The following is a 12,524-nucleotide window of genomic DNA, read 5'->3' on the forward strand; positions in this document are numbered from 1 at the left end:
TTCGGTATGATTGAAGCAACTCCGTAGCACCATCATCATAAAGAGAAATACGATTATCGTTAGTTATTAGAGCATTTGCGCCTTGGCAACCACGCTACTGTTGGCAGCCATAATTTCGAAATAGTAAAAGATTTCGTTTATTTGGGAACCAGCATTAACACAAACAACAACATCAGCTCTGAAATCCAGCGAAGAATCACTCTTGCCAATAAATGCTCCTTTAAGCAAGGTAGGCAATTGAAAAGTAAAGTCTTCTCTCGGTAAACGAAAATCAAGTCACTTATCGTACCCGTCCTGCTTTATGGTGGAGCATGGACCATGACAACATCAGATGAAGCGGCTCTGGGAGTGTTCGAGAGAAAAGTTCATTGTGGATAAGTACAGTATGGAAAATTCTTCGAAAATTTTACGAACCTTTACGCGACGGCGGGTAACGAAGAAGATTTAATGATGAGCTGTACGAACTTTACGCAGACAGCAACGTAGTCCAGCGAATTAAAACACAGCGGCTACGCTATGGTATGCAAATGAAATATGACGCTCCGGCTAAGAATGTATTTTTATCGGAACCCGCCTACGGAAGCAGAAGAAGGAGGGAGACACCCACTCCGCTGACAGGACCAGGTGCGACTCGATTTCAATTCTCTTGCTGTGACCAGTTGGTGCTAGTTAGCAGAATGAAAAAGCGACTGGCACGTGTTGCGTTTGTTGTTGTAGCAGTGCTTCGCCCCATCGAAAAGGTGGAACCGATCACAAATTGTCATCAATATCCTCTAACGGGAATGCAAGGAAATTTTCTGTTCCAACAGGGTGGACCATAATGAGAGGGGTTAGAGGCGTTGGTTCCACAATAAAATTGAAGAGATGGTTGGTGTCATGTGGGGACACATTGCAAGCGGGGCATACATTTTGTATGTGGGGGTTGATTCTGGATATGTAAGAGTTTAACCTGTTACAGTATCCAGAACGAAGTTGAGCCAGAGTGACTCGCGTTTCCCTGGGGAATATGCGTTCCTCTTCCGCAAGTTTTGGGTACTGTTCCCTAAGTACTGGATTCACCGGGAAATTCCCGGCATAAAGATCCGACGCCTGTTTGTGGAGTTCACCAAGGACTTGCTTGTGTTTGTTTGCTTCATACGGCTGAGTTCTCAGGTGCCGTATTTCCTCAAAATGCTTACGGAGATGACTCCTTAAATCCCTAGGCGGTGTTGGCTCATCAATCAGATGTCTGTTGGGATGCCCAGGTTTCTGGGTATTCAACAGAAACTGTTTGGTTAGCATCTCATTTCTCTCCCTGATGGGGAGTATTCTCGCCTCATTATGTAGATGGTGTTCTGGGGACATAAGAAGACAGTCCGTGGCGGTTCTGAGCGCAGTATTTTGGCAGCCCTGTAGCTTCTTCCAGTGGGAAGCTGTTAGGCTTGGTGACCATATAGGGGACGCGTAGCACGCAAACGGCTGTCCAATTGCTTTGTATGTGGTAATGAGCGTTTCTTTTTCTTTTCCCCAAGTACTGCCAGCAAGGGATTTGGAGATTTTATTACGGCTCTGGATTTTTGGAATAATTGCGGCTACGTGCTCACCAAAATGTAGATCCTGATCAAACGTCACACCCAAGATTTTGGGGTGTAGGACAGTCGGTAGCGTAGTGCCATCGACGTGGATGTTCAAAATGGTCGACATTTGGGACGTCCATGTTGTAAATAAGGTCGCGGAGGATTTAGTCGGTGATAATGCCAGGTTTCGCAAGGCGAAAAAACTGGAGAGATCATGGAGGTAGCCGTTTATTCTGTTGCAAAGCTCATCGATCCCTGTGCCTGGGCCTGTGGCCATTATTGTGCAGTCATCGGCGTAGGAAACGATAGTAACTCCTTCTGGTGGCGAAGGTAGCTTTGATATGTAGAAGTTAAACCAAAGTGGGAATAGGACACCACGCTGTGGCATCCCTTGTTTAATTCTTCTTGGTTTTGATGTTGCGTTTCTAAATTGCACCGATGCCTGCAGACCACCCAGGTAATTTGCGGTCCACCTTTTAAGACTTGGGGGTAAGGGTAGACCCTTCCAGGTCTTGCAGTAACGTGCTATGGTTGACCGTATCAAAAGCTTTTGATAGGTCTAGCGCAACGAGTACTGTTCTATGGTGGGGCTTCTGATGTAAACCACATTTTATCTGGGTGCTAATGGCATTTAGCGCGCTGGTGGTGCTATGGAGTTTTCTGAAGCCATGCTGATGACAGGCTAGCTGCAAATTTGCTTTGAAGTAGGGGAGCAAAATGGCTTCAAGCGTCTTGGCTGCTGGCGATAGGAGAGATATCGGGCGATATGACCCTCCTATGTTAGCTGGTTTCCCAGGTTTTAGTAGCGGGACCACTTTGGCCATTTTCCATTTTTCGGGAATGACAAAGGTGGAAAGAGACAGGTTGAAGACATGCGCTAAATATTTGAAACCCTCTTTCCCTAAGCTTTTAAGCATCGGCATGCCAATGCCGTCTGGGCCCACTGCTTTGGATGGTTTAGCATGACCGATGGCATCCTCAACCTCTTTGGCGGTGATGGTAATTGGCGACGCGCTGAATTTATGTTTATGTGCGTCTATCTTTGTCGACCGTAGAATGCATTATATATTGTCGGCAAAAAGCGCATTTTTTCCAATCCGACAGCACTTTATCGCCAAAGGCGATCGAAACTTTGTCATTGTGCCTAGACGAATTCGATAGGGACTTTACGGTGGACCAAAGCTTACCCATACCCACAACTACTTAGATGCTCCTCCAATTTCGCCCGCTTGTGTTCATCCACAAGCAATCTGATGCGTTGGTTTATATCCCTTATTTGGGGGTCGCCGGGATCGAGCTGTTGTTGTTCTTGTTGTTGTAGCGATAAGGAGACTCCCCGAAGGCCTTGAGGAGTGTTATCGAGTTGATGGTCCTTTCCCGGGTGCATATCCGGTACGTTCCGGTACCAAGCCCGACTATATCGGGAACGATTTGTTATGACCACATGCGACCTTCTAGGCCACCCCCCCCCCTCCCACTCCCTAGATCCGTGAGGAGTTCGGGGTCGCCAGAGCCTCGGCTGTTAACGAATTTCGGGAATTCTTCCGGCGGGAATAAAGCGAGCCGAGACGGATTCAAGGACCTTGCGGAAAGCACGCTCCTCTTGGCGAGCATCAGTCGGGATAGGGAGGGCAGCAAAGCAGCTGTCTGTAAAGGGTTTGTACTCCTCCCACTTTCCTTTTTTAAAGTTTATGAAAGTGCGTTTTTCGGTGACGATGAAGTCGGCTACGCTCGGTACGCTCGAGCGAAATAAGTATTGGCAGGTGGGCGGATGCCAGTGTTACCATCGGCTGCCAGTTGACGCAGTTTACGAGTCCTGCGCTGATGATTGAATTATCTGGCGAACTGTGACAGCTTCCCAACATACGAGTGGGGATGTCTCCGTTTATTGTGCAGAACGTCGTTTCTTCTATTTGGTCCGCTAACATCTCGCACCTGCTATCCGCCTGCAAGTTTGAATGCCATAGATCGTGATGGGCATTGAAATTACCTAAGATAATGCTGTTATCGCCAGTAAGGCGCTGATATTAGGGTGGTATCCACTGGGGCAACAGGTGGCAGGACAGATAAGCCGTGATGTTCTAAGACACTGTCCCTGCGGCCGATGTCGGGATCAAATATATATTGCACTGAGTAGTGTATGATAAACACGAGACCGCCTCCATTTCCGCTCTCGTGATCTTTTCTGTGGACATTATAGCTCAGAACAGGCAGATATCTTGCTGTGAGTTTAGTCTCTTGAATTGCAGCGATGCGGATGTTGTGCCGCTTCATAAAATCGACTATCTTCGTGATCTTCCCAGTTAATCCATTACAGTTTAACTGCAGAATTCTGAAGTGCAGCGAGGGTGAGTTGTGAGAGGCTAGCACGCAAAAGCTGTTGTGGCCCTGGGACTGGACGCCCCTGGGTAAGCATTGGGGTCCCCGGTGTATTTGGGTTTGCGGCCTAGCAACATGGCGCAATGAAGCCCTTAAGGGGGTTGCCGTCGCGGAGACCAGAACCTCTAGGAAAGTGGCACCGTGCAAGGCAGGAGCTGCATTGGGCGGATGACGCAAACATATATATTCTGTGCTGGCAAATGGCGGTAGGGACTAAGAGTCTGTTTCCCTTACCTACACGATTGCTGCCGGAAAAGAGGGGGAAGAAGTCTACTACGGATATAGTAGTTGAGTGGGAGCGGCCTCAGGCGCTAGCCTGAGGCGTAGACTACAGGACGCCCTTGGGCGTGAACAGCAAGGAGCTACAGAAGATTTATAAAAATTACGAGGACATCTGGTTTTGGGATCTAGCCCAGAGCAACTTGTCCGGTGCAACCATCCCTTGAATGTGACACACTGACAAAAGTATGACCGTCCTAAAGATTCTTTCCGGCAAACGCAGCAAAACAATTTCTAAAGACCGGGGTCAGGAGACGGAGGGAGGATGACAATTTGTGGGAGGGACGCAACAAATTAAATGAGGGTACAGCGAAATGACAGTCCTTGGTCGGGAAAAACCCCCGAGTCGCTCCTGGGAAGCGGCGACTGGCACGTCTTTTTGAACGGCCATAACCGTTTAAACGGTTAAGCTCCCTTTAAGTAAGTAATTAGAGCTACCGGAATCAACAAACATATGCAATCTACTTAAATGTGGAACGAGGAAGTAGTCTCTACAGATTATATATGTAATAGTTATTATACAGAATTTTTATTTATACTCTGGCCATTTTTTTAATAAATAAGCGAACTTCTGTTAGTCCCTTCGTATATCCGCTTGCTCTAAGTTAAAAAAAAAACGTTTTTTGTGGCCACTGTTGATCGGCTCACTCCCATCAAAAACGAATTTAATTAAGTTTGTTCGTTGCAAGCGATTTCCACTTAATAGAGATAGGTAATACTAGGAATGCAGTCTTTTGGAGCATATAGTAGACGTTAGTCAAAATTATTTCGCTACGTATACACATAGCACGTATTCAGTTTTATAAATTCTGGTTAATACATATTTTTGGATTATTTAATTATTCATTATCCCTTTTCAAATTTGCTTTACATGTAATTCAGACACGAAAATTTAAATATATATGTAGGGAAACGTGTTTTTCTTCTTTTTTCTTGTAAAATATAAAATTACATTAATATTAATGCTGTTGTTGCTCTCTTGTTACTTTTCCATCTCTTGACACTAAAGATCAGTTTTGCTGCGGCTTAGACCATTCCACATTCAAAATCAAGTGATCGTAACCGTGTCCGTTCAGAATTTCTATAGCAGCAGCGGCATCCTTACGTTGTTTAAAGTGTACATACGCGAACCCTTTGCAGAGTCCAGTATTCTTATCACGCGCCAAGTACATTTTGCTATGCTGACCTATTTTCTTTACCAATTCATCCAGATCCGCCTCTGTCATAGATTCAGACAAATTCGATATACGTATGGCAGCTGTATCATCACGTCCACGCATACCCATACCACCTTTTTGGCTGTCCTTCAGGAATGGTGGCACATACTTGCCCGATTTGGGTGCTTCAACAACCGCTGTAGCTGCTGCAGCTGCCTTCTTCTCCATTAAATTTGTATCCATAGCTGTGCCCTTATAAGGGCAATTAACCGACCAATGCTCACCATTACAAATACGACATTTGGCGATATTCTTTGAGGGATCGAGTAATGGATCGTTAGCTTTCTCCTCTTCTTTGGAATTAAGGAATTGCATAAATATTTCTTCTGATACCATAGTTGTCTGTGAATTTGGACCAGGCTTGTCGTTCTTTGAATCGCCAAATTTGGCCCATGTGCGGCGTTTGGCCACGGTTTTGGGCACTACTTGCTTACTGATTTTGTAGGTGCGCACAACTTTTACTTTTTTATCGTCTTTATTATATTTATATTCCGTAACATACTTATAGCCATTATCTATAGTCTCAGTAGTTGGTGGCAAACCACCATAATCGAGTTCCACTTCATCGGCCCATGAAGACTTTATTGTGTCAACACCAGGCATCTGGAAAATAATAGTTTGAACTAGTGATTCATGCGTTAAACACAATATAAGCAATAATAATACCTTTAAGCTTATATTTTAGCAGAAAATCGAAAGAATACACACGCCACGAGTTGATATAGCAAATTTTGTGAAATGTCAACAGGGAATGTCAAAAGTTGGGAAGCGTACGGAAATGAAAGAGGTATTAAAATTTCACCATACAGTGAATCAGAGAAAACTACATTGAATTAAGGCCAATTAATGGTGTCTTATATCCATATAAACATAACCAGATAAAAGCTGATCGAACCTACCTTATGGAAATCAATGTAATCGATTAAAGGGCGAATTAATGGTGACTTATAATCATTTTTCATTTCATTTCATTTATTTATTACGGCAAAAAAGCCTAATTCATAAATTAAATTATATTACAATTTACTATCTTATTGCTAAGGTTTTACAATATTCATAAAGTTTTGCTTTAAAAGCTACGATTTCATTACAACTTTTTATATCTATAGGCAGTTCATTGAAAATTTTTAGACCTTTATAAAAAATATTTTGCTGATCTATTTCAGTTCTGAATAAAGGCAGTTTGAAATTGTGTTTATTCCTTGTATTAATGTTATGTGTTTGCTTAACTAATACTACGTTTTTACTTAGATATTCAGGTACATTTTCACTTTTAATATTAAATAAAAACTTCATAGCGTGAAAAAAAATCTTTTGCTTGACACTTAACCAGTTCAAACTTCTCAGCATATCAGCCGTACGAGTATCTCTAGGTTTTTTAAGAATAAATCTCATACATCTGTTTTGCATCTTTTGAAGTTTATCTATTTCTTTGTCTGACACAATGAATAGAATAGATGGGCAGTTTACAAAGTGCGGTCCTATAATGGACTTATATATAATTAATTTGTACTTTTTTTGAATATATTTGGATGTTCTCTGCATAACCCCAATTTTTTTTCGCAACTTTCTGGACTGTGTAGTTTATATGTTCTTCAAACTTGAGTTTGTTATCAATTATAATTCCCAAATATTTTATACTGTCAACTTTTTGTATGCTTTCATCATTTATTTTTAAACCAATTATATCCTCATTAACGTTCCTCCTTGTTATTATCATAAATTTCGTTTTATTTATATTAAGTTTCAGTCTATTTCCGCACAACCATTTATACAGGTTATTCAGTTCATGTTGTATTTTAGAAAGTGCAGAATTAATATTATTCTCACTAATCATTATTAATGCATCATCAGCGAATAGTTTAATTTCACAACCTTCAATAGCGTTAACTATATCATTAATATAAATTAAGAACAGTATCGGTGCCAAAACTGAGCCTTGTGGTAACCCTATGGGTACTTCCAATTCATCAGACATCACGGTATTTATAGCCGTTTTCTGTCTCCTCTGCTTCAAATAGCTGCTAAACCAGTCAAGTTCTATACCAGTTATACCAATACGTTGCATTTTTTTTTTATTAAGATCTCCCTATCCACTGTTTCAAAAGCTCGTTTGAGGTCTAGGAAGACTGAAACAACCACTTTTTTATTATTTAACTCTTCTTTCCAGTCATGTATCACCAAATTAAGAGCTGTCTCACATGAATGTTTCTTTCTAAAGCTTGACTGTTGGTGGGCTAGTATATTATTATCTTCAAGGTATTTCGTTAACTGGTTCTATAAAGCCATAACCAGATAACACAGCTGATCGAACCTACCTTAAGCTGCAGACATTGGTGCTTTATCGGTAACCGTATCGGTAACCTTATAACAGCTGATTCGACCAACCTTATGAGAATCAATGCAATCGATTATTGGTGCCGCTAAGGTCGTAACCGTATCGTAGCCAACCAATTGGTTTTTGGTTTACCGTCGTAACGATAAACAGCTGATTACGTTAGGGATACGACTACAGCGATACGACAAACGGCACCAATGACTACAGCTTTAAGGAAATTAATGTAAGCGAGTTAGCGTTATGGTATGGCATCATTAATCGATTACATTGATTTCCATAAGGTAGGTTCGATCAGCTGTTTTATCTGGTTATGGCTGTAGGGTTATATTTATATTCAACTTTAAATGTACCTACTTTAAATAAATTGAATTTTTGGGTCTTGTTAATTTTTTATATTTAAATTTTGAAGTGATTGTTTCAAAAATTTTCATTCTGATAATTGCTAGCATACATTTAGGAGTGATTATAATAAAGGTATTTTATAAAAATAAAACCGTGTGTGGATAATTTAATAGTGGTATATTTATCGGCTACCACATTGGCGATCCAGCCAGTCACAACAGTCGTGAATCGTGGAAATAACTTAATTTATTCGAAGAAAATGCGTGATTGAAAAATTATATAATCTACTAATTATTTAAATAATTAGATAATAGTTAAATAAACAAGAAAGTTGTTTGGTGTGTGTGTGCTAAATTATCATATGGAGTAGCACTGCAGTTGAGCAACAAATCACAAGATAATAAGATACCATCAGTATCCATTGATTCACCAGCTGGATTAGATAGTTTACTTAACATTCTAAAGCCGTATACGTAACCGATCGAATGTGATTTGAATCAACTACTACATTGAGAATTTGGAGCGTCAAAATTCGTTCCATCCAGTATTTTTGAATTATTTCAAAACAACATTATATCATCGTACCTTGAATACTATATTAAGTGCAAAACAAAATAATGGTTTAAATGAAGTATTGCAAATTATTGAGGAATTAAAGTCAGAGAATAAGACGGAGTTGGCAGATTTATTTGACAGTTAGTTCGATCCAAGAAAAACGACTATTAAACTAAAACGTGACATCAACAAATTCCACTGCGCGATTATCAACAACCAACACAATAAAAAGTACTCAAGTGGCGCCAACACGTTATCATCGCACCAACTTCAAACAATTGCTACCGTACATCATCATCGTTCAGAGGCAGAGATTTCAAACGTTAAAATACAACAAAAGCAATATCGAATAACTTAAAGGAGCAGCAGCAGCAACTACAACAACTACAATAGAAAGCCGGAACACACAACAACAACAAATGTAATAGAAACAACAGCTTGCCCGTGAGTACAGAGAACGTGTGGGAAGGCTCTTAGGAAATTTGTTACGAAGTTTTGGGTCTTCTGGACAAACACCTTATTTCAAAATCAGTAAAAATATACAATTGCGACAACTATCAACAACAAATAAAGGAATTTGGTGAGTTGTATCTAACATTTAGTTTATTTAAATTTATATTATTTATATGTATATGTATATGTATATGTATCAAAATAGATTAAACATTTTTGTTTTGTAAACGCTCCTTTCCGGACATTTTTTATTTCTTCCTATAATATAATTTTTGTAATTATTTTTATTAACAATGTTTCATTTACAATTCTTGATTTTATTCAAAATCTTCCTGAAGATGACAAATTTTCTGCATTAAAGAAAATTTTAATTGAACGGCATTCATTAAGTGAGAATGCCAAGTTAGATCGAGTGTTATCCGATTCAGAAACGGGAGATCGTAAACCTTCTGAATTTTATCGGTCTCTAGTGCTACTCTCTGGAAACAATTTTAGCAAGGAAATTCTTAAAAAGCTTTGGATAAGGAAGTTGCCAAAAAATTTAAGTATTATCCTTGCTAGTTCGAATTCGACTGAAATAAGTGAATTAGTTAAATTAGCCGATAATATTTTGGAAGCTTATAATAAAAATGAAATAGCTTCAGTTAGTAATTTTACAAATTCTAAAAGCGAAAATACAATTATTTCAAATTTAGTTCAAACAACTAACATTATTTGCAAAAATTTTGAAAAATTATCATTAGGGATTAGTGAAATTAAAAATCGATGAGTCAAAATTATTCAAGGTCCCGATCTTTTAGTAGGAATCGCTTTAGAAGTCCCTCTAGATATAGATCAAAGTCTCGTGACAACCCAAATTGGCTCTGTAGGTATCATTATAAGTTTGGCAATCAGGCTTTGAAGTGCGAACAACCATGTGCTTTTAAAAATAAGTCATCCGTTGTTGCGGCGGCAAACAACGGAAATTTAGACACCTTTACACGTCGCTTATTTATTTTTGATAAAACAAACAAATTGAATTTTTTAATAGATAGTGGAGCAGAGATTTCAGTGCTTCCGGTTTCAAAATCTTCATGTTCCAAAAAGTCATCAGATATTATTTTAACGGCAGCTAACGGTTCAACGATTTCGACATACGGTAAAAAACTTTTAAATATAAATTTAGGACTGCGTCGCGAATTTCCGTTCACGTTTTTAATAGCAGATATAGCTAAACGAATTATCGGTGCTGATTTTCTGTGTAAATATGGTCTCTTAATTGATGTTAAACGCAAGTGCTTAGTAGATCCGGTAACAAGTCTTTCAGTTAACACAATTTCATGTGTTTGTAATGTTTCGCTACCAAAAGTTTTCGCTGTTGATAACAAATTTACAAAGTTATTGAAAGAATTTCCTTCTTTATTTTCTGAACCAGATTATTCACAACCATTTAGACATACAACAGTTCACAGACTTGTCACTGAAGGAAATTTGCCATTTTCTAAACCAAGGCGTTTAGACCCTATTAAATTCAAAGTAGCTAAAACTGAATTCGATTTTTTAGTAAAGACAGGGATATGTAGGCCTTCTAATTCAGCGGTAGCATCTCCTTTGCATCTTGTACCCAAGAAGGAGTTAAATGACTGGGGTCCTTGTGGAGATTTTAGAAGATTAAACGTTGTAACAGTCCCTGATCTTTTTCCTTTGCCCCATGTTCATGACTTCAACATGAATCTCAGAAATAAGAAAGTATTTTCGAAGCTAGATTTGGTAAGAGCTTACCACCAAATTTCAATGGCAGAAGAGGATATCTATAAAACTGCAATTACTACGCCTTTTGGCATGTTTGAATTTGTACGAATGCCTTTCGGGCTTAGAAACTCCGCACAAACTTTTCAACGGTTTATTAATGAAGTAGTTAATGATTTAGACTTTGTTTTTACATATATTGATGATCTCTTAGTGGCAAGCGAAAATGAGGAACAACATTTCAAAGATTTTCGCGTACTATTTCAGCGCCTCACGGAGTACGGTTTAAATATAAAACCAAGTAAATGTACTTTTGGCGTAACAAATGTTGACTTTTTAGGACATAATATTTCTGAAACGGGAATTAGGCCCTCGGAAGAAAAAGTTTTAGCCATTCGAAATTTTGATCGTCCAAAATCTATTAAGCAGGCACAAAAATTTATTGGTATGGTTAATTATTACCATCGATATATACCAAAATTAGCAGAGTTTACGACAGTTATCTATGATTTAATTAATAGAACAAATAAGAAACGAGACAAGATTTTAATTTGGGACGATACATCTAATAAAGCTTTCGAATGCATTAAAGAAAAGTTTGCATCTGCGATATTGTTAAATCATTTTAACAAAGATGCAAAACTTTCTTTAAATGTAGATGCATCCAATACGGCAATAGGTGGTGTCATACATCAAACGTTTAATAATAAATCAGAACCACTTGCATTCTTTTCAAAGAAATTGTCTCCATCCGAAATTAAATATAGTGCATTTGATAGGGAACTGTTAGCTATTTATTTGAACATTAAACATTCTCGTTACCTTCTAGAAGGACGTCAATTTACAGTTTTCACAGATCACAAGCCTCTAGTATTTGCTTTAAATTCAAAAACAGAACGCAATCCAAGACAAACTAGGCATATGGAATTCATTGCACAGTTTGCGAATGACATTAGGTATATTAAAGGACAGGAAAATGTTGTAGCTGATACATTATCTCGTGCGTTTGAAGAAGAAGCGATTAATAATTCGGACATTAATTTAAAAATTTTACAAAGTGAACAACAACAAGATAGTGAATTAGGCAAACTTACCTCAGAACAAACATTTTTAAATTTGAAACTAATAAAAATTCCTGTTCTTAACTTTAATATATGGTGCGAAGTGTCAGGAGAAAATCCTAGACCATTCATTCCAAACAATTTAAGAAAAATAATATTTGATATGTTAAATGGGATTTCATATCCTGGTAGTAGGGCTACACGTCGTTTGATAGTTAAGAAATATTTTTGGCCAAAAATGAATAAAGACATCAATACTTGGTCCAAAGAATGTATAAGTTGTCAAAAATCGAAAGTACATCGTCATACAAAATCTCCAGTTGTGAAAATTCCAATTCCAAAAGCTAGATTTGAACACATTCACTTAGATATTGTCGGACCCTTGCCTGTTTCAAAGGGATATAGTTACATATTAACTATAATTGTTAGATTTACACGTTGGCCAGAGGCATTCGCGCTAAGAGATATTTCTGCAGTTACGGTTGTAAATAAATTTTTTAAGGAATATATTTCACGTTTTGGGGTTCCATTGAAAATAACAACGGATCAGGGATCTGAGTTTACTTCAAACTTGTTTTCAGAATTAATGAAACTTCTTGGAAGTCATCAAATAACG

The 12,524-nt window shown here is 38.5% G+C and overlaps 1 protein-coding gene across 1 annotated transcript; it reads right to left on the minus strand.

Moving 5' to 3' along the window:
* Positions 1-4,712: 4,712 nt before the first annotated feature.
* Positions 4,713-6,209, minus strand: eIF3g1 (eukaryotic translation initiation factor 3 subunit g1). The gene is made up of 2 exons (XM_067778628.1): positions 6,098-6,209; positions 4,713-6,034 (listed from the first exon to the last, which is right to left on the minus strand). The coding sequence occupies exon 2, from the start codon at positions 6,032-6,034 to the stop codon at positions 5,225-5,227; it is 810 nt and encodes a 269-aa protein (XP_067634729.1). The 5' UTR covers positions 6,098-6,209; the 3' UTR covers positions 4,713-5,224.
* Between the last annotated feature and the right edge of the window lie 6,315 nt (positions 6,210-12,524).

This window comes from Eurosta solidaginis, chromosome 4 (genome assembly GCF_040869045.1).
Source record: "Eurosta solidaginis isolate ZX-2024a chromosome 4, ASM4086904v1, whole genome shotgun sequence".
NCBI classification, from domain to species: Eukaryota; Metazoa; Arthropoda; class Insecta; order Diptera; family Tephritidae; genus Eurosta; species Eurosta solidaginis.